Genomic DNA, 21092 nt, shown 5'->3' with positions numbered 1-21092 from the left:
AGGTGTACCTCAGTGGTTAGCAGGTTTGCGTTTCTTTCAGCTGTTCATAGATGCCCAGAAAGCAGTTATGGCAGCACGGACACTCCAAGCAGTTGTAAGTTGCATACGATGGATAAGTTACATCTGCTTTTCTGAGGACTAGGGTGACTGTTCTAAAGCACTGTGTGCAGGAATGGGTTTATGCCGCCTCCTGCAATTGAAGGAAGGTACTGTTCATGAGTAGTGCTGATATAATTATAAAACTGGAGTTTGTATTCAATGTTGGTCTTATTGCTAGGGGGCAGGGTTTATGTTTTTTTTAATGAATATGAAAGTGGCAATACAGCATTACTCCTAAACTCGGTATCTTCTCTCTGACAGTGGTGGGTACCTTCAAAGTGCATGTGTATGCTGGCATTTCCCCTCATGTCCCTTCCCCATCCAAAATTCCCTCCCAGCCACCAGTACCTTAGGAACTTCTTGTCCACAAAGTGGACTTCTTAAAAATATGGTATAAAGCAGGTTAATGATCACCACTAAACTGACTGGTCTCAACCATGCTCAACCTGAAACCCTGTTTCTTACCCCAGTGTCTTGTCCTGACAACTGAGATCACGTGAAGAATTCTTGATTTCAGAATAGAGTTCAAAAACTGTGTGTGGCAGGGATGTTTGTGATTCCAGTCTTCCTCCACTGATGTTCCTGAATAGATGATTATCTGTAACAAAAAGTGCTGAAGTGACTTGTTTTAACTTTCAGTTGATTTATGTTAGTGTGTTAATTTCTGTGATTAAGAGTTTCATCTACCAAAACAATAGGAATCTATATACAAACAATAATAATAGGATGAATTATTAGGTAAGTAATCATTTCGCACAGCTTTATTTTAGTTTTAAACAAAATACATCTGTCACAAGTGTGATCACATTCAAGGATAATTCTGTGGACATAAATCTTTGTACTTCTAACAGGGTACAAGAATATGTACTTATTTTATGAGGGAGCATAGATTTTTTTTGATTTGTCATGAGAAATTAGTATTTAAAGTAACACTGAAAATTTCGAAGTTGGGATACTGTAATCTTTCTCACAATTCTGCACTACGCAATTTTTTTACTTCCTTCATCACCATATGCTACGGCAGCTATGACAGGAAGACAGGGATATTGAGGGAGAGGATTCCTGGCCTTTTGATCTTTTCTCACCTCCTTGCCACATTTTTCCTCATTGTTCTTCCTGCCTAGTGGAAGCAAGAAATTCAGGCTTAATTTGGCCTACGCAGCAGACATCGCAGTGACTCATAGCAGCTTGGAGGAGCAGCTAACTCCCTCCTGAGGCTCGTAGTCTGGCTTGATGTGTGGGAAACCAACTGAAAAGCAAACGGACAAAACAAGGAACACGTGTGTGTGGCTGACTAGGCCTTTTAGGAATGTTAGAAGTGAAAGAAGTTAGTGAGCAAATACAACTCTGCAACAGGTTTTTTTCATGCCTTTGATAACATCTTGCATAATCATAGTATTGTCACCCCCAACACCTGGATCTTGAGTTGTAAATTTTGAATTAAAAGGATGGTGTTACAATATCTTGGAATATCTTAAGTTTTCTTAATCCTTTAATTCTTATGTTTCCATAGAGCAAGTGACTGTGTTGTCAACTGGCTCTCTGTAATTAGCACAAGCTGCTTACATGGTTCTCCAGAGAAACTGGAACTTCTTTGAAGTGTGTCAGTCTGAAATAGTTGAAGTTCAGAAAGTCTGTAGTACATTACACCATTTACATCCTGGAAGACTAGAAAAAGAGTATTTTAATTTATAGTTACATGTTTATGCCATGGAAATCTTTCCCATGTAATCGAAGACATTTCTGTGCGTATTTCTTTGGTTGTTAAGTTCTGTTCTTCTATTTTCATTAAAAGTTTCTATTTCTTTTTCCCCCATAATTCTCAGAGAGATTTCTCCCATTTTTTTAAGCATTACAGCTGATAGAATGGAAGGCGTGTCCGGTATTGTTTGTGGTGAAAATATCTTGCCAGGTAGAGGAGACAAATTCATGTATCTACCGAGCAAACTCATCTGTGATACTAGATCACATAGAATCCACATATAATGAATGTCTCAGCTGCTGCGTGTGACTAGATCAGTACTTGCAGCCTCTCATGTCCAAGAAGAGGAGTTTAGACATGAGTTCTGCTGCTTATAAAACTACTTATGTTTGAAGAACAGTCTCCACATTAAAATGGTATAGATATAGAAATCCCGCGATTCCTATTAAAAATCCATTTTTAGCCGTTAGGATCAAAATAGTTCTCTTACATAAAACAGAGATAATTTAGTCTTTTGCTTAAGCAAAACAGAAATTTAAAAAGTGGTAAGAGAGAAGTATTTGACATTCCTGCTGGAGAAAATGTTAAAAAGCCTCAATAAGTTGAAACATTAATCCATGCTTTTTTTCTTTACATGTTTTCATGTTAATTCAAATGGCTGTATTTAACATTAAAAAACCCTGCTCTCTCACAGCCTGCCTATTCATCATCCTTAAATCGGCAGTGAGGTAATGCTGTCTCTATGTGCCACAATTTCTATAAGAGTCAGTGATGCTGCAAGCACAATTTTCAGAGTGAAAAAGAAAATCAGGAGGTGACTGAGAAAGCTCTTATTGAACAAAAGTGTCTAAGTAAGTGGTGAATGAAATACAAAATAATGGTAGAGGTTTATTACCAAGTCTCAAATATATTAAAGCCTTGGTCCCCTAAGCTCTGGGTTCCCAGCAAGAAAAACAGTTTTTGGTCATGATGTAAATGCAGAGAATAACCAACTTATGTGAGAGAAAGAGAGGCATAATGGCCTGAACAAAGAGATGAGACATAATAACATGATTTCTTATCTTTCTTTAACATAAACTTCCTTTGTGGCCTTGAACAATTTGTGTTTGTCTCTAAAACAGACATAATGCTTGATGATGTTAGTGTTCTGAAGGAAGTTGTTGTAACAGTGGCTGCTAACAGTTGGTTTCATCTTAAAATTTAAAAAAAATGACATTTTTTTAGTAATTTCAGTTTATTTGAATTTGCAGTATTTGGGGTTTAGTTCTGGGATTATATTATAAATTTTATTGTAATGAATTAGATAAAGTTGTAGATAAATGCACTAGTTGAAGATAGTGTTTTTATGATTTAATAGTCACTGATCAATTTGATGTGACCTCAGAGTGTAGGTAGGCTGCATGAAAGTTTTGTAAATTATTTTGCTACATTCTGTTGTGTTTATTGTGCAGCATGACAGGCGCATTTGGCCATGTTATGTCAGTGTTTCGTATTCTGACAAATACACTGTCTTGTTATTGAGAAGCTGAATTTTTTATTACAAGACAGATTATTGTAGCCATATTATATTCCTCTAGAGTAACAATGATATTTTCTCCCCTTACTTATGGCAATTAAAGCTATAATTTTATGGATTTGGAAAGTATGGGGCATAGTGCTGCTTGGAAGTCTCTACAGTCTCAGACAAATTGGTTGTGCACGTGGTGATAAATGCTGCAGCCACTTTTCCAAATATCTTGCAGCCCTGTCTGTCTGCTAAGATTTACTTTGAAAATATTAGAAAAATAACCTCAAAAACAAGCAAGCAACAGAAACTTCCTTTGCTTTTCTCTCCCCACATCAGCTGATACTGTCATTTTTACTGTGCCTCTTAAGACAGGAGCAAAAAGATAGGCACCTGTTAATGCTGAAGATTTGTTGTTAAGATGCTTGTGTTCCATTTCCAGCCCTTTTGCTACCTTCTGGAGTGACTTCAGGAAAGTTGAGAGACCTTTCCAAGCTTTAGTTTTTCCGTCTGTAAAATTGTGACAAGAATCCTGACCTGTTTTTCAAGACAAATTAAATTCTTTTTCTGTTTATAGGCTATTAGCATTAGATAGAGATGCAGAATGGAAAAGAATACTGACTTCCTAAACTTAAGTCTGCAAAAAAACCCCACAGTATGGTAACTGCATAAGGTCATATGATAAAATGTTCATGCCTTCCTATACACCGAGGTTTATATTATTACAAGGTGAGGGGGAAGAGGACTTAAGCTCCACTTTTTCAATAAAAATTCCTGCTTTATTTCCATTATGCATACCGTCTATAGAAATGTAGTAATTTTAGGAGACCTATTGTTTTTGAGTCTGGATGCTTTTATTGCAGCAGATGCCTGACAAGAACATGTTTTACAGTATACAAAGCCATATCTGGATGCATACATCTGTGTAGCCACAGATACCGGCGTGCTTAAGAATTCACATACAGAACAGCTTTATTAGTCCACTCAAAGTAGAAACTTGAATTTTAAACTATATTTTGCCTAGCAAGAAGATTAATCTATTACCTGAATATAATGGAGGCAAGTTCTGTGAATTTTTTTTTTATTGTGATTTTTATTTTGAAATGTAGGCACCGCTATGGGTCCTACCAATGTGATGTTGCAAAGGCCCAAAACGGTCACAGGGTTTTATGAGATGATTCTTGTTATAGAATTGAAACGCAGTGAAAGAGCAATTGTGTACAGCACAAGAAGAATGACTTTGTATTTTATTTCCATGGTTCTGTTTCAAAATATATGAGGCCCTTTGTATAACAGAAACGCCTCTGAGTTTTATTGAATTCACTTTCCCGTTCTCCAGCCTCACAGTTCGCGTGATCTGAAGTTCTGGTTGGGCCAGCATTTGAACATGAGAGGTTTAGATACTAGTCTAGATGAAACCCTGAGTCTGAACACCGTGATGCTTTCTGAAAATTTGCACTTGGATTTAGAACTTCTTTTCAGTTAAATTCAATATCATCCTTGCCAAGTTTGTCCCCTCTGCTACGACACAGACACGTACTCTTACCTGTAAAAACCCCAACCCTATTTATTGTACGTATCTTAGTCTTGTGTCTATCCGTGTTTTAAGTTTGTCAACAGTTTTAAATTCAAGAATTGCTGAGAATATACTGCGGAAGTGGTGTGCCTGTCTGTGTGGATATGTAGTGTACCTAGACTCACCCACATTTGAATAAACATACACTTACACTGCATGTATAGTATACATGCAGTACAAGTGTATGCTTCCTATAGATAGTATACAGTGATTGCAAAGGTGTTGTAGATCTAGAATAAGTGTTCTGTATTTTAAATTTGTGCTGGATGAAGTAGATGGAGTCTGTAACTCATCAAAGAAATCCTGCAATAGATTTGTTCCTCGTGTTTACTGATAAGGTGTCGTTTGTTTATCATATTGCATTGGTGAATGTGATCCTGTAATAAATTGGTTTTGTAAATAAGAAATAGGACATTTATTGAGAAAGAAATCATGTTGCATGTCCCCAGCAGCAGTACCTCTAATGTTGCCTTGGTGGGAGGGTGAAAATGACAAGCGAAACTATTCATTTCTGCTGTCAGGTAAATGAACTGTAGCTGTAACCTCACCTGTGACAGGATAGGAACGATCAAGTAGATAAGTCACTCAGGAGACTGCTTGTGAATAGCGCTTTTTACTGCTTTGCAGCCAGAAAGAGTAAGAACTCTTTTCTTAATTTCCGTAACAGAGAATCAAGGGGTTGCTGGGTTTTCCTTCAGGAGGCTGCTTTTCTCTGGGTATTGTTCTGTTGGAATTCAATAAGTGTTGTGAAGTTAGTTCATTTTCTGTAGGAAGATAACTCTTAAATCTTCTGTATTATCTCAATATCCAGACAGTATTCAGATACTGTGCTATTGGCTTGTTTAGGACTGTTTATTCTCCACATGTCTCTCACCATCTGTCTCCCTTCTTCCCGTCTTCTATATTTTCATTGTACCAGAAACTTTAAGGTGCTGAAAATCATTGAAATTTGAGGCTTGGAGGGTTCTTCCTTCCCTTAAAAGTCTAAAAAACATTAAAAAATTAAGTTGAAGTGAAGGATGTCTGCTCGTTTCTGTCTGGGGAATTGCTGTCCTTGTATGTATTGAATTACGGTAAAGAGTTCAGCTTCAATGGGAAGTAAACAAAGGAGGACAGATAGGAGTAGATGGAAGGGGCAAGGGAAGAAGGATTAGAATAATGTGTCAAAGCTGCCGTCAGAATAGGCTTAGCCAATGCCTTATCCCTAAAAATAGGTAATTCTAAGAATTTCTTTAAGCACAATCAATTTTAATTTCCTAGTTCTAAAAGGGTGCTTAAATGCAGAACTTGTTCAAACTGGTGTTCAGAAAGTTCGAGGAAGTCTGTCAACTTTCTATAAACCTAAGCTTTGGGATTTCACTGGCCAATCACCTTGTAAAAAATGTGTAAGCCTCAATTTTTCTACTTGAAATGTTGCATTCATGTAGCATTTCAAATAAATGTATTTCTCCCAGTGTTACTTCTGTGTGAAAATTACGCTTTATAAACACCATGCCAAGACTGAACAAATAGCATGTTTTGAAAGTCGCTCATGACTACGTTTCTTGGAAGAAACGCCTGAACATTTGCTAATTTTTAGGACTGTAGCCTGAGAAAGCCTGGAAGGTTGCATCAATGCCCCTGTAAAAATAAATATATAAATAATAAAAAAGGTGCAGCTGTGGTGAGTAGATTCCCTTCTGACACCTGGTGGATAAAGGGGAAAGCTACATGGGGAAATAATGAAGGAGGAAACAAAGACTATAGTAAACAGGGAATATTGAAAATGATGGGACCAAGGGTTACCAAGGAGGGAAAAAAGGTTAAGGAACATTTACTGTTCTGAAAAATAATGTATCGGTTCAATTAAACATAAAGTAAATGATTTCCTTTATGCTACAGGGTGTGCTGCATCTCAAGAGAGGTAGATTGCACTCAAATTTTCCAAGTTTTGTTCTCTAATTACTTTTAAATGGTATTAACATTATTTTACATGTTGCCATATACTGAGTTTAATAGATAAGATTTTTTACAAAAATTAATGTTCTGACCAAAAGGTTATTGACTTCAAAGAAGGTAATTTATTTTCAAGCTTCTGCTTTCTACTTGAAGATTTGAGATCATGGCAGAGAAGGTTCCTAAATTGGTTATGTAAAGTTTGAGGAGTAACTAATTTATTTGAAATGTGAGTTATGGAAGTTTCTGTGCAAAAGGTTTTCATATAAGATTTTATTTAAAATTTTTCAAGTAGATAAGTTGTTTTATTATTAAAGAAGAAAAAGTATTTTTTGCACAGCACAGTTTTGAACACAAATAGAATAGTACTGAATAATATTTGGGTGTGTCTACTTGCTTTTTGCAACAGTTTTGGAGAATGAAAATTGCCATTCAAAACATTGTGACCCACAGTATCCAGTATTGCCAAAATTGTATGTTAAATGTTCAGGTCACTAGATTTACCAGTGAATGCTTGTACCTTTTCTTTTACAAATGGTGATGAACAGTGCAGCTTGCTCAGTATCATGACAAAGATTTACATGAGCGTGTATTGTGCATATTTATAAACATTATTGCTGCTCTGAATTCAGATAATTTCTCTGTGATTATACAACTGAACATATATTAAACATTTGCATAAATGACATAGGTTGTCCAAAACATCCAGGTTTTATTTCATGTTTGGTTTTCTATGCATTAAGGAAAAACATGCATGCTAGCATGTGTATTTTCTTTGTAAACCAGTGAAGAACGCCTTGTACTTCACTAACCATTAGTAATATCTTATATGCTTTATTTCTACTACCCAGTGGTATATGTCATACATTGGCCATTGTTATTGCACAGTCTATCATTTTTTTGAAAAGTCCGTGTTTTAGAAACAAAAAGCAAACAGACAAATTCTTGAAAAGAGTTCCCACCCCAAACTTGTGTCTTCTAATCAGATTGTATGGAATGAATCTGTCAGAAGAGGCTAAGCTTTCTGATCTGAATTGCTCTCCTTGCCTTAACAAGCAACGTGAAAAGACAATAATGCGTGAGCACCGTTGTTATTTCCAATTGAAAATGTTGAGGAATTAATAAGATAAATTATTTAATTATTATACAGTGTTCGATATGCAATTCTGTGTATATATTGAGCTGAGAACTTCATAGAGATATTTGCAAGTTTGTTTTCATAGTGTTACTACGTGTGGCCTGTGGTTCACTAAGGAATGTCCGTGGGATTTTTTACATGGTAGAAATTTATTTAAATACTTGCTATTTCATTTTGATTTGATTTGGTTTGAGGGACAGTGGTAATATCTAGGAACACTTAAGAAATTAAGCAATTAATAAACAGTTGATAATTTTTTGCAAGACAAAATAATACAAATGGGAGCTGAAAATGCTGACTGAGGTATATGTTTGTAGTAATGAGTAGAAAGCAGGGAGTCGGCTAGACTCCCTGCTAAGATATGTATTTAATGACTGTAAAAATATAAATTCCCTGTGTGAAGCTTAAATACAATCTTACTTATGCTTTTGTCTCTAGCTCACCTAAAGCTTTACAAGGAGGGACCACCAGGTGGGTGGAACAGTGTAATGTTGTCCGTCTGTGTCTAGTCTTTGGTCTCTTTTGTTACTGTAAAGGCAGTATTTACCTTTCCTTGATGGAATAAAAATGGTAAAGGCAGAGTCTGCAGTACCTACCACTGTTTAGGACTAAAAATTTAATAAAGACTACGGAAGTTCCGTAGTTATAGATGAGGAATTTTTTTCAGATTTGAGCTTACATCAATTTTAGTGGCCGCCATCCCACTAAAGTGAGTGGAACTTAGATTGATTTCTTTGACTTTCAGATCCATCCCACAATGCTGAGTGTGAAATTTTGCAAAGCTAGGATTTGAAGTCTGGTTGGAAGGACATCACAACTGAGAACTGATGTATTACTTTCTCTTCTTCTACTTCTTTTTTTTTTCCTCCTTTCTCTTGTCTGTGAGCAGACTCTAGGTAAATGTAGCCCATTTTAGAGATAATCTAATAACTGGCCTAATAGAGACAATTCCTAATAGCTGGCCTACTTATAATCTGGCCATGATTATTCTAAAAGTCTTTGAAGCAAAGACTGTAGGTGTAGTGAAAACTGAGCTGGAAAAGTTCTTTCCAAGTTGGTGGGCTATGGTCCTCCATTGTGAGGTGTATCTTATATAAACCTGAGATAACAGCTGAAGTTCAGCAAAAAGACAAGATGAAGTGAATTAATAAATGATGAAAAATATTGTACCAGCATACTTTTACTGATTTGAATAAATACTGCATATAAAAAATGGGAACTGAAGCTTTTTGTACAAGAACTAAATTTTCCCCGTTTACTAGTTTAGTACCAGTCAGTTTGGAAGGATTAAAGGGATGATAGCTTTTTACTTTTCCATAACCTTGATGTATTTGAACGCACACTGGTCATTATTCAAAACAAGAGCACATTTAACACTGACAAAGAAACACAATAAAATCCCATTGAAAAGTGTGAGGGCTAATTAGATACTGACTGATAATGGCATTAGCAATGAATCAGTAGGGATATCTTTTGAAGGAAAAGGAGATTTAATTATGCTTTAAGAAAGGGGATGAATGACACTAACCTGATTCATGGAAGTTTATTTCAGATATAGTCTGCTGTGTCTTTTCTTGCTCAGTTTTGTGTCCCACCAAGAGCAGGACACGCAGAGCCCTGGCCATTGTTGGATTTCAAATAAGCTTAAGGAACTTATTTTGTACAAACTCTCGTGACTTGGAAACTCCTTTTGAATAGCTCCTTTGAATTACTGAATTATTATCGAATGTGTGCTAACTAGCTGAAGCTGAGTTGGAATTCAGTTTATCTTAAAAAAGGATTTTCTGATGCTATTCCTCTTTTTTTCTACAATGACTTGTCACTGCTTGCTGAAGTAACTGACATAACTGAATAAGGCATGTTTCAAAGCATTTATATTTTTCTGTGTATGTGGAAATGAGAGAAGGCAACATCTTCTGAGGGTCCTTCTGTGGCAGCTGAGATAGCAGGGGATTTTTGTGGTATTTTAGATGAAGACTGACTAGTTTCATTCTGGTGTCGTGAAGGTGGTGAACATGTGTACTTTTTATAAATGTGCTGCTTTTTATGGTATTGAGTATATATAATCCATAATGCACATAAAGTACTCTGAAATTTTGATCTACCTTTTTCCTGAAATAAATACTTGAATAAAAGCTTCCTAAAGACATTCTCAAATGATGAAATGCCAACTCCCTAGTGATGAAAAAATCCTGTCTGAAGAACAAGAAATTCTTTCTAAGTCCTCCTTTTAGTGTAATGTATTGCTTCAGTATCTCTAGCCTGTCTTCTCCTTTATTTCTGTAAGTTAAGAAACTGTCATTATACTGTTTGTGGATGATAATTATTTGCTTATTCATTAAGCAGTTTCCTGTTCTCACGCTTTTCAAACAATTATGGTATAGCAATCTGCTGAGTTAAAACTTTCCAAGGATTAAGATTTGTTTTCTTTTTTTGATCCTTTTTTGTAGTCGAGTTAGGAATACTAGCTGTTGTCGGTGAATATTTAATGTGATTATTTTACAAGACTTATAAACAAACCTTATGACCAGGATAAACTCTTGATGTATTATATCACTGAAGAACAAGTTAGTCCTTAATTCTACCATGAACCACCTTTTAGATGATGATGCAAGTGGACATCATATTAGAAGAAATAAATCCAAAGCACTTTGAAGCCCTGTTCTGTTCCCTTTGAAGTTTCATAATGAGAGTCCACTCATGGTGGTAACAGCTGCATGAATACTTCTTAGGAAATAAAACAGTGTTCAGACATTTTTGCATTAATTAAAGCAACTTATATTGGAATTTGTTAGAATTTCCCTGCATATACCATCAATGATCTTAGGGTAGGAAAGTTACATTGTCTATATAAGCTGTCGTTAAGTGGACTTCTGAAGAGTCTGGTCTGACAGACTCGTCTCTCCCTGGCAATTCAGTTGCTGGCATTTCCCATTTCCCTCACTCGAGGTAGGTGCTACCTTACAGGACTCTGGTGGTGGTGCAGAGGTCCTAGAAACACTTATGTATTTAGAGTTTCAAGCCAGTCATGATTTACTGCCTGCTTGGAGACTGGACAACTGAGCAAGCTATTATATTTGTCCATCCCATGAAAATCTAATCTTTTTTTCCCGCCTTTCCAATGGAACAAATAAGTAAACAACATCTTAGAATTGTTTGTGGAACAGAAAAAGAAAATCCTACCACTCATCTGTACCCTAAAAAGCTGGGGTTCTGAGGTGAAGGAATTCTGTCCCACGCGACTTCTTGAAGACAGTAAACAATATTACTGATCATACAGATATGTAGTTCAGATTTTGAAGGTCTTCTGCATTTGTAACTAAATAGATCAGATGTGTAATTATTTGGGTATTCCGTGAGTGTTAAAGAAGACAGCACAAACCAAACTCTCCGTTCAGCATCCTTAACACCTCGATAGCGTAGTCAGCTTTCTCTGTAGAAACCACAGGCCCAAACAGGCCCACAGAAATTAAGGGTGTATTGCCTGGAGACCATGTTTATCCTAGAAGGTCAGGATAAATGCTAAAGCTCAACAGTTGGGTCAGATACTGATGGACTGTCATTCGTATTCAGATATCAAAAGACTAATAATACTAGAATGTGCTGCTATTTTAGATACTTGGGTTTTATGATTGCTAAGGGTAGATTTGAGCAGTCCTGTGTTACACATTTTATTTGCTAGATTAGCTTTCAGGGCCAAAATTTTAGAAAACACCTTGTTCTAAAAATTAGTCCAATATATTGAATACATCTTCCTTTGTTTCAGATTATTCTGTGTTAAAGTTTAAAACTCATAGTTATGAAATACAATGGTATTTATTTATTTATTTATTTAATATTTAAAAGTACGTGCTTTTTGTGTAACTTACATCAGAATAAACAATCTCTATTGCCTTACCTTTTTCTCCATATGTAAGTTTTGGTATTTGTCAACTTTTTAGGTTCCAGGTACTTTTGTTTTTAAATTGCTGTTCGTAAGAATGTGAATAAAACCTTCTGCTGTTGTACCTGTACACCCCTAATGTTCTTTAGTGTATCTATACACTCTTTGCTCCAGCAGATGTGATCTATAAATGGTTGTAGGCATTTGTCCACTTTTTCACACTAGGTGATACTCTGTTGTTTTCACACAGTCGATGTCTGTGATTCTACAATGAATTCCATTTCTGCCTTCTTAGAGCATTTTAAAATGAGCATTCTAAAATGCCCTTTGTTCACCTCTTGTCCATTTTAATTATTCAGGCATTTTTAATTGTTTTGTTTTGCTTCTTCAGCTTTTCCATTGTGCTTCCACAATAATTTTCTTATCTCTTTACATACTGTGTTTGACGCAACTACAGGACACAGAGTTGCTTTCTCTTTGTAGCGGGTATTTAATTAAAACACAATAATAATTTCCTTCTTGCAGTCCATTACTTTGTTGTAGATGTTAATTCCATGCTTTAACTGGAGCATTTCAAATGTTGTAGTACCTTATGATAAAGAAAATATTTTAAAAAAATCCTTGCTTTTAGATCCAAATTTCATTTCCTGATATACTGATATCTTTCTAGTCAACATTGTCTTTATATGATCCATATTGCCAGCATACTTGAAAATCATGAAGCAGACTTATACCAAATCTCGAAGTTAGCTAAGGAAGAATGTTATCAGACTTGCAGTGGTTCCATCTTTGCAGTGTTCAATGCTAAAATATTTAAAATCAGATAAAATACTATTTCTAATTAATTTTGCTGTGTAGGCAGCAAATTTCTGTGTAGGCAGAACCAAATATAGTATGACTGGAAGTAAAGTTATGGTGCTTTTTAATATTGACTATATCTGTGGGTGTCAGAACAGCATCGTGACATTAGTCTAGTTGATCACTCCAGAAATTGTGGGGCTTTTTTCCCAAGCACCTTCTAAAAACATAGAGTTGAACAGGGAAATTTCAAATGCATGTGTTACTATCAAATAAAATTTAACAAGCTAATCTTTAGGAAAAAGATAAGATAAAAAAGTGTATTAAAATAAAAATCTAGATTAAAACCTAATGAGATACCAAGTTCACATCCAGAATAAAAGAACAGTATATCTATATCCGTGAATTGATGAATTATAATTTGACTTCAGAAAAAAAAATGTTATTAATGCAGTACAAAACTGCCACCCAGTGGAAGTGGCTAATTTCACATTTTCTCAATCTCCTTCAGATTTTCAAGAAATCAGAAATCTATTCTCTTGTCACTGGAATGTGTAATATATTTACTCACTATGGAAATTATTCCAAATTTTCTTGTTTTCATCATAATTATATTTATCTATAGTAGAGAATATTGTTTCAAACAAGCAATACAAAAAAAAGGACTATTATGATTTTCCAATTTACAATTTTACACTGTACATTTAATGTACAGTGAATATTGGAATGCTTTTATGGAGCTAGTTTTAAAAAAGCTCCATATCTCTCCTGTACTGGGGAGCCCAGCACTGGACACAGCACTCCAGGTTTAGCCTCACCACTGCTGAGTAGAGGGGAAGGATCATGTCCCTTGACCTGCTGGCAAGACATCTCCTAACACAACCCAGGACGCAGTTAGCCTTTGCTGCAGGTGCACGTTGCTGGCTCATGTTCAGTTTGGTGTCTCACGGGTCCTTTTCTGCAAAGCTGCTTTCCAGACGATTGGCCCCCAGCATGTACTGGTGCCTGGTTCCTACCCAGGTGGTTCCCACCCAGCTGCAGGACTTTGCGCTTCCCCTTGTTGAACTTCATGAGGTTCCTGTCAGCCCATTTCTCCAGCCTGTTGGGGTCCCTCAGAGTGGCAGCAAGACCCTCCAGCTTGTCAGGCACTCCTCCCAGTTTTGTGTTGTCATCAAACTTGCTGAGAGTGTAAACAATCTGCACATATTCATAAATGAACTGGAAAAGTGAGACTTGAGAAGGGGAAGCTTGCAGCTGATAGGAAGTTAGTGAGAGTAGTGAAGATACAACCTGAATGCAAATTTAGCATTCTTTCATCAGAATGCAAATTCTTTTCATGCGGATTAAAAAAAAAAAAAAAGGTACTATACAATAAAATGGCAAAGGAAATCCAAAATGTAGAGCTATTAAGATGTGCACTTGAGGAAAAAATCCTAAATACGTATAGAGAATAATGAACTCTGATGTGATCATTACTATTTAAAAACAAGACCTTGATGTTAAAATAGATCTTGGGAAATGTCAGCTCAGTGCTCGGTAGTGATCGAAAAGAAACTAAAGTGGTAGGAAGTAGTAGGAAAGAAACAGAAGATAAAATCTAGATCATCATAATGCTGTTGTATAAATGTCCACATTTTGGATTTCGTGGGAAATTGTAGTTTTATCAACTCAGAGAAGGTACAGTAGAACTCGTAAAGGTTGAGGGAAGGATGGCAACTTTGATCAACAATATGGAACATGTTCTTTATGAGGAAAGCCTATGTAGACTAATATTCTTTCAACTGGAGAAGAATCAGTCAAGGGAGCATATGATGGAGATCTCTAAAATCACAAGAAACAGCAAATGGGGAAATGGTGAGCAGTTGTTCACTGTTTTTTCCAGCACAGGAACTAGAGACATCAAATGAATGAACCTAACAGGTGCAGATTCAAAATAAACAAAAGGGTCTTTACCTAAAGTGCAATTAATTCTTTGCTTGCAGGAGTTTTAAAATCAGCAATGCACATTCATGGATGAGGAATCCACTTGCAATCTATTAAATATGCAAACAGCTTCATTCGTTTAGAAAGTTCCTGAATTGCAGATCAGGTTGCTGGAAAAGTGTGCTGGAAAAGTACTACCACCTTTTTGCTGGTTTTTAATTTTTTACACCTCCTTTTTGGCTACTGAGACAGGATACTAGGCAAAACAGGCTTTTGGCTTCTCTCAACAGAGATATAATTTTGTTCACTATGAAACACAATGATTTCTATTTCACACTTGCACCGCTCTGCATTGTGGCACTTCTCAGTTTACCTCTTCAGGGGCCTGTAGAAATAAGAACAAAAATAGGCTTTGCATTGTGTCCCCAAACCTCTGTAAATTAGAAATATGTGACATGGATAATCCCAAAGAAAGAAGTTTTTGCTTAATTCACTGCACTTTGGAGTGTCTTCTGGAAATTGAATCAGTTTCAGGTAAGAGCTTCGTCTCCTTTTTCCAGCATCCTGCTGCTTTAATGGTCTACAGTGAGCTTATCTTCCCAAACTAGATATTTTATTTTACTTATGTAGCTATTTTTCCCCCTATTATGCTTAGTACAGCTTTTCTGTAAAATCTGATTGACTGGAGAGCCCCCAGGTACCTTCATAGAGTAATAACTATTCCCCTGAAAGTGATCTGGATAGAACTCAGAACTTGGAAAAGTGATTTGATCTAGACCACAGTCATCTCTCTGTCCTACTTCTATGTGAAGGGAGGATCTTTGTGGTTTAATGTTGGTGTAAGTTGCGCATCGGATGCACAATACACATGGCATGGAAAAACATGGGAGTAAATGGAAATTTAAGTTTCACAGTAAGGAGGGTTGGTTGTTGTTTTTTCTTACAATTAGTAACTGATTAATTTTTCCAACAACAACATAGAGAAGGAAAGTCTTGTACTGTCATGTCACTATATCTTTCATTTTCGATACCTCTATTCAGCTTCCTGTGTCCTTTGCCAACTTTCATGTTACTTAAAAAAAAAAAGTAGTGAAACATTTTTTGCTAAGCTGGTATTTTAAAATACATTGCTAACTACTAGCAGACGTAACAAATATTTGTATTTGTTTAAGACTTTATAATGTATATCTGCTTTATCTCACTATCTTAGAAAAAAACATCCAGTTTTATAAACGTTTGCTTTAGCTGCAGTGGATTATAATTATTGACTGAAGTTGCGTAAGTAAAGAGTATGCCCAAATGGGCAACAGATTCCATCATTTACTAAAGTTTTCTTGGGTTGGAGTCATCTCAAAACAAAGGGAAAAGTAGTGAATTAGAAGTAGTAAATGAAAATGTAGAGTTAGAGCTGGTTGGAGATGAATCTGTGCAGTGAGATTGTTTACTTGCGTGCCTGTTTGCCTTATGTAAAGGACTAACATTTTTAATTGTTTTCTCAGTAATGAAATCCTAATTTGCTTGTGGTCATTTTTCAGGATAGGAGCACTTGCCATCTGATTTGTATCGAATTTGTTTGTTTCAAAAGCCCTTCAGAGTAATATCTGTGTTAGAGGTAGCTAACTTATTTATGCCCTATAGCCACTGTCTTCCCAACAGGCTCTTTGGAGACCAGGCAAGTACAACAGGATGTTTGTATAATCAGCCTTCTGTTAACCAGCGTAATGAAAGACTTTAAAACCTCAGAAAATACAACCCCCCTGACATTACACAAACTAGGGGATGTGCTGTCATGGAATACAGTAAAGAGTCACATTGTGACACAAGATCAGCTTGGATCTATAAAGTAGGGTGTAAAGAAGAGGGAGCCAGGCTCTTTTCAGTGGTGCCCAGTGACAGTGCCCAGTGAGCACACATTGAAGCACAGAAAGGTCCAGCTAAACATCAGGAAACACTTCCTCACTGTGGGATGACTGAGCACTGGCACAGGTTGCCCAGAGGGTGAGGAGGATGGAGGTTTGTGGAAGCATTCAAAAGCTGGTCCTGGGCAACCAGTTCTAGGAGGGTGAGGGAGTAGGGGTGGGGTTGGACCAGATGACCTCCAGAGGTCCCTTCCAACCTCAGGCATTCTGTGGTTCTGTGGTTAGAAGCTATATTTCCATGTCAGTCTTGAAGGTCCTTGAGGTATTGCAGTACCAGTAAGTGGGAGACCATACAGTCCAGTTGCAACGTTATATCTTATCTGGCTCTGAGAACTATCCACATATGTTTATGTCTCTTAACTAATCAGGCTGGATGAGTTAAAATCATTATGCAAGAATAAGGCAGGCTACACGCAGAGCCCTATCATACTTCTTAAACTCTGGCATAGTTAATTTGTAACCTAGACAAATCACTCATTGATAATTTAGAGTTTACGGTATTTCTGGATTGTTTCTGTACCAGATGAATCTGTTTTGTGAGTTAAATGGAATTTAAGAACTCAGTAATTTATGAAGCCTGACCTATACTTTGTTCACAGTGCAGTTTTTTCCATTAACATGTCATTATTGTTTACTTTGCTGTTGTGATTTTACAGCACCATCCAAAGCAGCATGCGAACACCATTGCATAATTAAACTTTATTATTCTGTTGCCAGTATGTTTGGAAACTGATTTTTGGAATTACATGGGTGCAATTAACTTTTCTAGTCAAATTCTTTAGTGTTTTAAAGATTCAGATTGCCATGTCTATGTGCAGGATATTTTCTCGGCATGTTAACTATCTGTGTAGATTTATACCAAATTAAGGTGATTTCACCAAAAATATGAAAGGAATGGACATGAATCACTTTGTACTATACAAAACTATAATTGTGATGTGATTTCTTTTTCACTGTATCTTACACACAAAAATAGATGTTTGCTTTGAGTTGAACTTTGCCGGATATCAGCTTCTATCCAATAGATAGTTTCTTCTAGTTAAAAAAGAAATACAATGGTATAAAGAAACAAAAGCTTATGCTGTAGAATGTCAGTTTATTGCATAGTAGACAATCTATTAAATATGTTACAGTGAATCTATTTATGATACATTTTCTTTTATGCAGTATCAGTGGTTTAGGTAATGAATTAGGTCTATTAATTCTTATAATCTAGTGCTTTCTAAGTATATTTTTAAGGAATGAACAAACCATAAAATAATTGCTATTCTCTATCTTACCTCTGCTTTGGAACAAAGATTAAACAAAGCAATCTCTAGAATTTATTTTGGAGCTTTCAGCTAGGAGAAGTAATGAAAAACACATACCAACTTAAAATGATGGTGTCTCGCAAAATATCTGTCACAAAAATGACATATGCTTAATTTTAAAAATTTTTTTTAACTTTTTATGCTGTGTTAGGTTTCATCCATAGGGGTTCTTCCATCATTCTCTGACTGCACAAACATTTGTGCCAAGATAATAAAAAAAGCAACAGAGGGTTGGGAAATGGGTGGACATGGTCAAAAATCTGCTTTTGGTGCCAGTGCAGGTCTATGTCAGCATATGTGAACTATGACTCTCTTACCCAAATCCCAAAGAATGTCACACATTGTGCAGTCCCACACAGAAAGTAGATCTGTTGTTAAGACAGATCTGTATCCTTCTGTTAGCCAAACTAAGAACTGATTGTTAGCAGCATTTTCAAAGCCTGTTGTTTGCTTCAGTTATCATGTGATCTTAAAGAGCTAAACTTCAAGTCAGGATGTTCATAAGGTTCATGCCTTGCAAACTGAGTAAGCGCTTAACCAGCTGAGGTGCCAGAAGGGTCACAACTCTTTCTGGGGACCTGAGACAACTGTTTTGTTAAGTCCTGTTTAGGTGAATGGATAAGCTGAGCCTGTATCCGGAGGGAATATCAACCAGTCAAAGGAATTAACAACAGAAAATCTAAAAGTCCATAAACCTATCCGGTTGTGATTCCAGCAGAGCAGTCAGGCAATTTTCCCATGCTGGAAAGCTCTAAGTAGAGGCCCATTAGAGAGGAAGGAATAGTTTAGATAGATATTATTACTAGTTGGAATCACCCAAGCTTTTACTTTGTGTCTTGAAAAATATAAATCCCTTTTCCTTTTGATTTTGTATATCAAAACAACTGCTTGCATATAGCTTCACCTGTGTTTGAAAAAAAATAGCTTTGCATTAATTACAAGCTTCCGTATCGTACAGATTTCAGGGTGATGACCAGGTTATCTTTTGTCTTTCCTCCATGTGCTCTCAAGAGAAAAAAGATAAAAAGAAGAAAAAGAAAAAAGCACCTAACCAGTGGAATATTGTCCTGTTCTGGTGCTTTGGTCCATGCTTTGATGTTCTAATGCCGTATTATTGGTTCTATTATTCTAGGGACCATACAAACCCCATAGAGTTAAAGAACATTGACAGTAAAATTTCAAGTCTTTGGACTATTTTCAGTCCTTGTTTAAATTAGGTTTTAATTCCTTTTCTAGTCAAGGAAGCAGAAGCCAAGCCAGGGAACTGGAAATACACTTTCGGATGAATTTTGATTTGGAAGCAGATAGAAGTGGGGCTTCGATGGTCTAAGAATGAACTCCAGTTGCTTGTTTAGGAGGGCTGTAGCTTCTGGGGCAATGTCTTACAGAAGACAGGCTTCTCTTAAGTCATTACGCAGCTGTAATGGAAGGTCTTGTCTTTCTTTGTCTGGCCAAATGCAGCCATGGTATGGATTGAGGGAAACTGTAGCATGAGACCCAGGTTCTAGAGATTCATTTGGTAACTCTACACCTTAACATTACAGCCATCACTAAACCTGTGTAAACAATGCCCAGCCTCCTGATTTTTTCATTGCTGATTTAAATTTCTCTGGCTTTAAGTTTCATGCTTTAAATTTTATTATACTTTGGATTTTGTTATATTCTCTCTAAATGGAAGAGCTATTTAGTACCCTGTGAAGGTACTTAATCTCTGTAATTAATCTTCATCTGATAGAATATAGACAAGGAATTCTTTGTACCTCTTGCTGTTGGGTACTTTTCCAGGTCTTTATTTGTATTTGTGATTGCTCTGTTATCCAATTTGCCTGTGTATAGTGATTGTATGTTTACAGTTCAGTTTAAATCATTGTATTTAATGCATGGTTTTTTAGAATTCAGGGGTGTGCGTGTGCATGCATGTGTATGTCATAATATCAGCTCTACATTTATCTGCAAAGTTAAGCAAAACTAGCTTCCTCCTGTTATTTCAGTCTGACGCATCTTCCCCCCATTTTCGCCTCTCGGCATGGAAGACCTCTTCGCTTTATCCTCTCCTCTCAGAAACACCATGGAAAGTGTGGTCATGTGGTCTTAAAAAATAATGCTAATTACTGTGTTCGGGTTTTCTTTTCCATCACCATTCTAAACAGTCTTTTATTTGGGAGCCGACATCTGCATTCTGGGCCCAGTGGTGTTGTGTGAAATATACTGTGCTGAAGATGGCACGTTGTTTTCTGACTCTAATGGAATGTACATTTTTATTTTTACAGAGTACCAAGCTGCCATTTTGCATTTAAAGAGGGAACACAAAGAAGAAATTGAAACATTAAAGGTATACTTTTGTAATGATTTTTCTTCTTTCTCTGGCTTGAGTGCATTTTACAGATTTAAGTAGTGCAAACATAGACTTTCCCTCAAATGTTAAGAATTTAGTTGTTTCTTTCTAAAAGATGTTTTAAGTTGACTGCCAACTCAGTTAAAATTAATCTAGTTAAAATCCATACTCTCTCTAAATTTCATGCACTCGTATATGATGCCAAAAAACAGTTTTACATGTTTCACCTTCGTAGTTTTGCTTCTTGCTTAACTCTTAAGTTCTTTGCTCTAACTCAGCAATTTTACGTTTGTTTATTATATTAAGGCACTGGCATTTAACTACTCCTTCTCAGTGGAACATGCTTCTGTAGAAGCAGTTTTCTGTAATTTTAGACTGAAAAATAAGCATAGTAATTCCATTTGTGAGACTCTCTGAAATTTTATATTGAACAGTCTTTATTGCTTTCTGGTTTTGTAAGTGTAAACTTGACCAACAGTCTAATTGTCAAAATCAAAAATAATAAAATTTAATATTAGAATTCACTTCCCCTTGGCATGAGAGACTCTTCTAAGCAAAGTGAAATATTACAGGAAGTTTTTTATCATAAAATCAGTAGCTTAAAGGGCAGTATAACTTAAAGTGAATTTGTTAAGCAGCCCTAGTTTAAAGAAAAATTAACAGCATCTCCTTTTCTTGCCAATTGTGATATACTTTTAAGCATAGCTGCACTGTGTTCTAATATAGAATCGTAGAATCATAGAATCTTCATGGTTGGAAAGGACTTTGAGATCATCGAGTCCAACCATATACACACAAAAAAACCCCCTACAATCTCGGCCACTAGAGCATGCCCTGAAGTGCCAAATCTACACATTTCTTAAATACCTCTAGGGATGGTGACTCAACCACCTCCCTGGGCAGGCTGTTCCAGTTCCTGACCACTCTTTCAGTAAAGTGATTCTTCCTAATATCTAATCTAAACCTCCCC

General features: G+C 36.3%; 1 protein-coding gene across 5 annotated transcripts in view; it reads left to right on the top strand.

Annotated features, from left to right (window-relative positions):
• FMN1 (formin 1) overlaps positions 1–21092 on the top strand; it is a 208423-nt gene that overhangs the window by 62700 nt on the left and 124631 nt on the right. For 3 of the 5 annotated variants that reach the window (XM_063332259.1, XM_063332258.1, XM_063332261.1), the window contains 2 exons: positions 8393–8425; positions 20058–20119. In XM_063332259.1, coding sequence (XP_063188329.1) covers positions 8393–8425; positions 20058–20119 — 95 coding nt within the window. The remainder of the gene's footprint in view (positions 1–8392; positions 8426–20057; positions 20120–21092) is intronic. The other 2 variants (XM_063332260.1, XM_063332262.1) reach the window with 1 other exon arrangement.

The sequence above is a fragment of the Chroicocephalus ridibundus genome, chromosome 4, assembly GCF_963924245.1.
Source record: "Chroicocephalus ridibundus chromosome 4, bChrRid1.1, whole genome shotgun sequence".
Taxonomy (NCBI): domain Eukaryota; kingdom Metazoa; phylum Chordata; class Aves; order Charadriiformes; family Laridae; genus Chroicocephalus; species Chroicocephalus ridibundus.
Note: the sequence above shows the minus strand (reverse complement) of the source record. Positions and strands in the feature narration are given on the sequence as shown.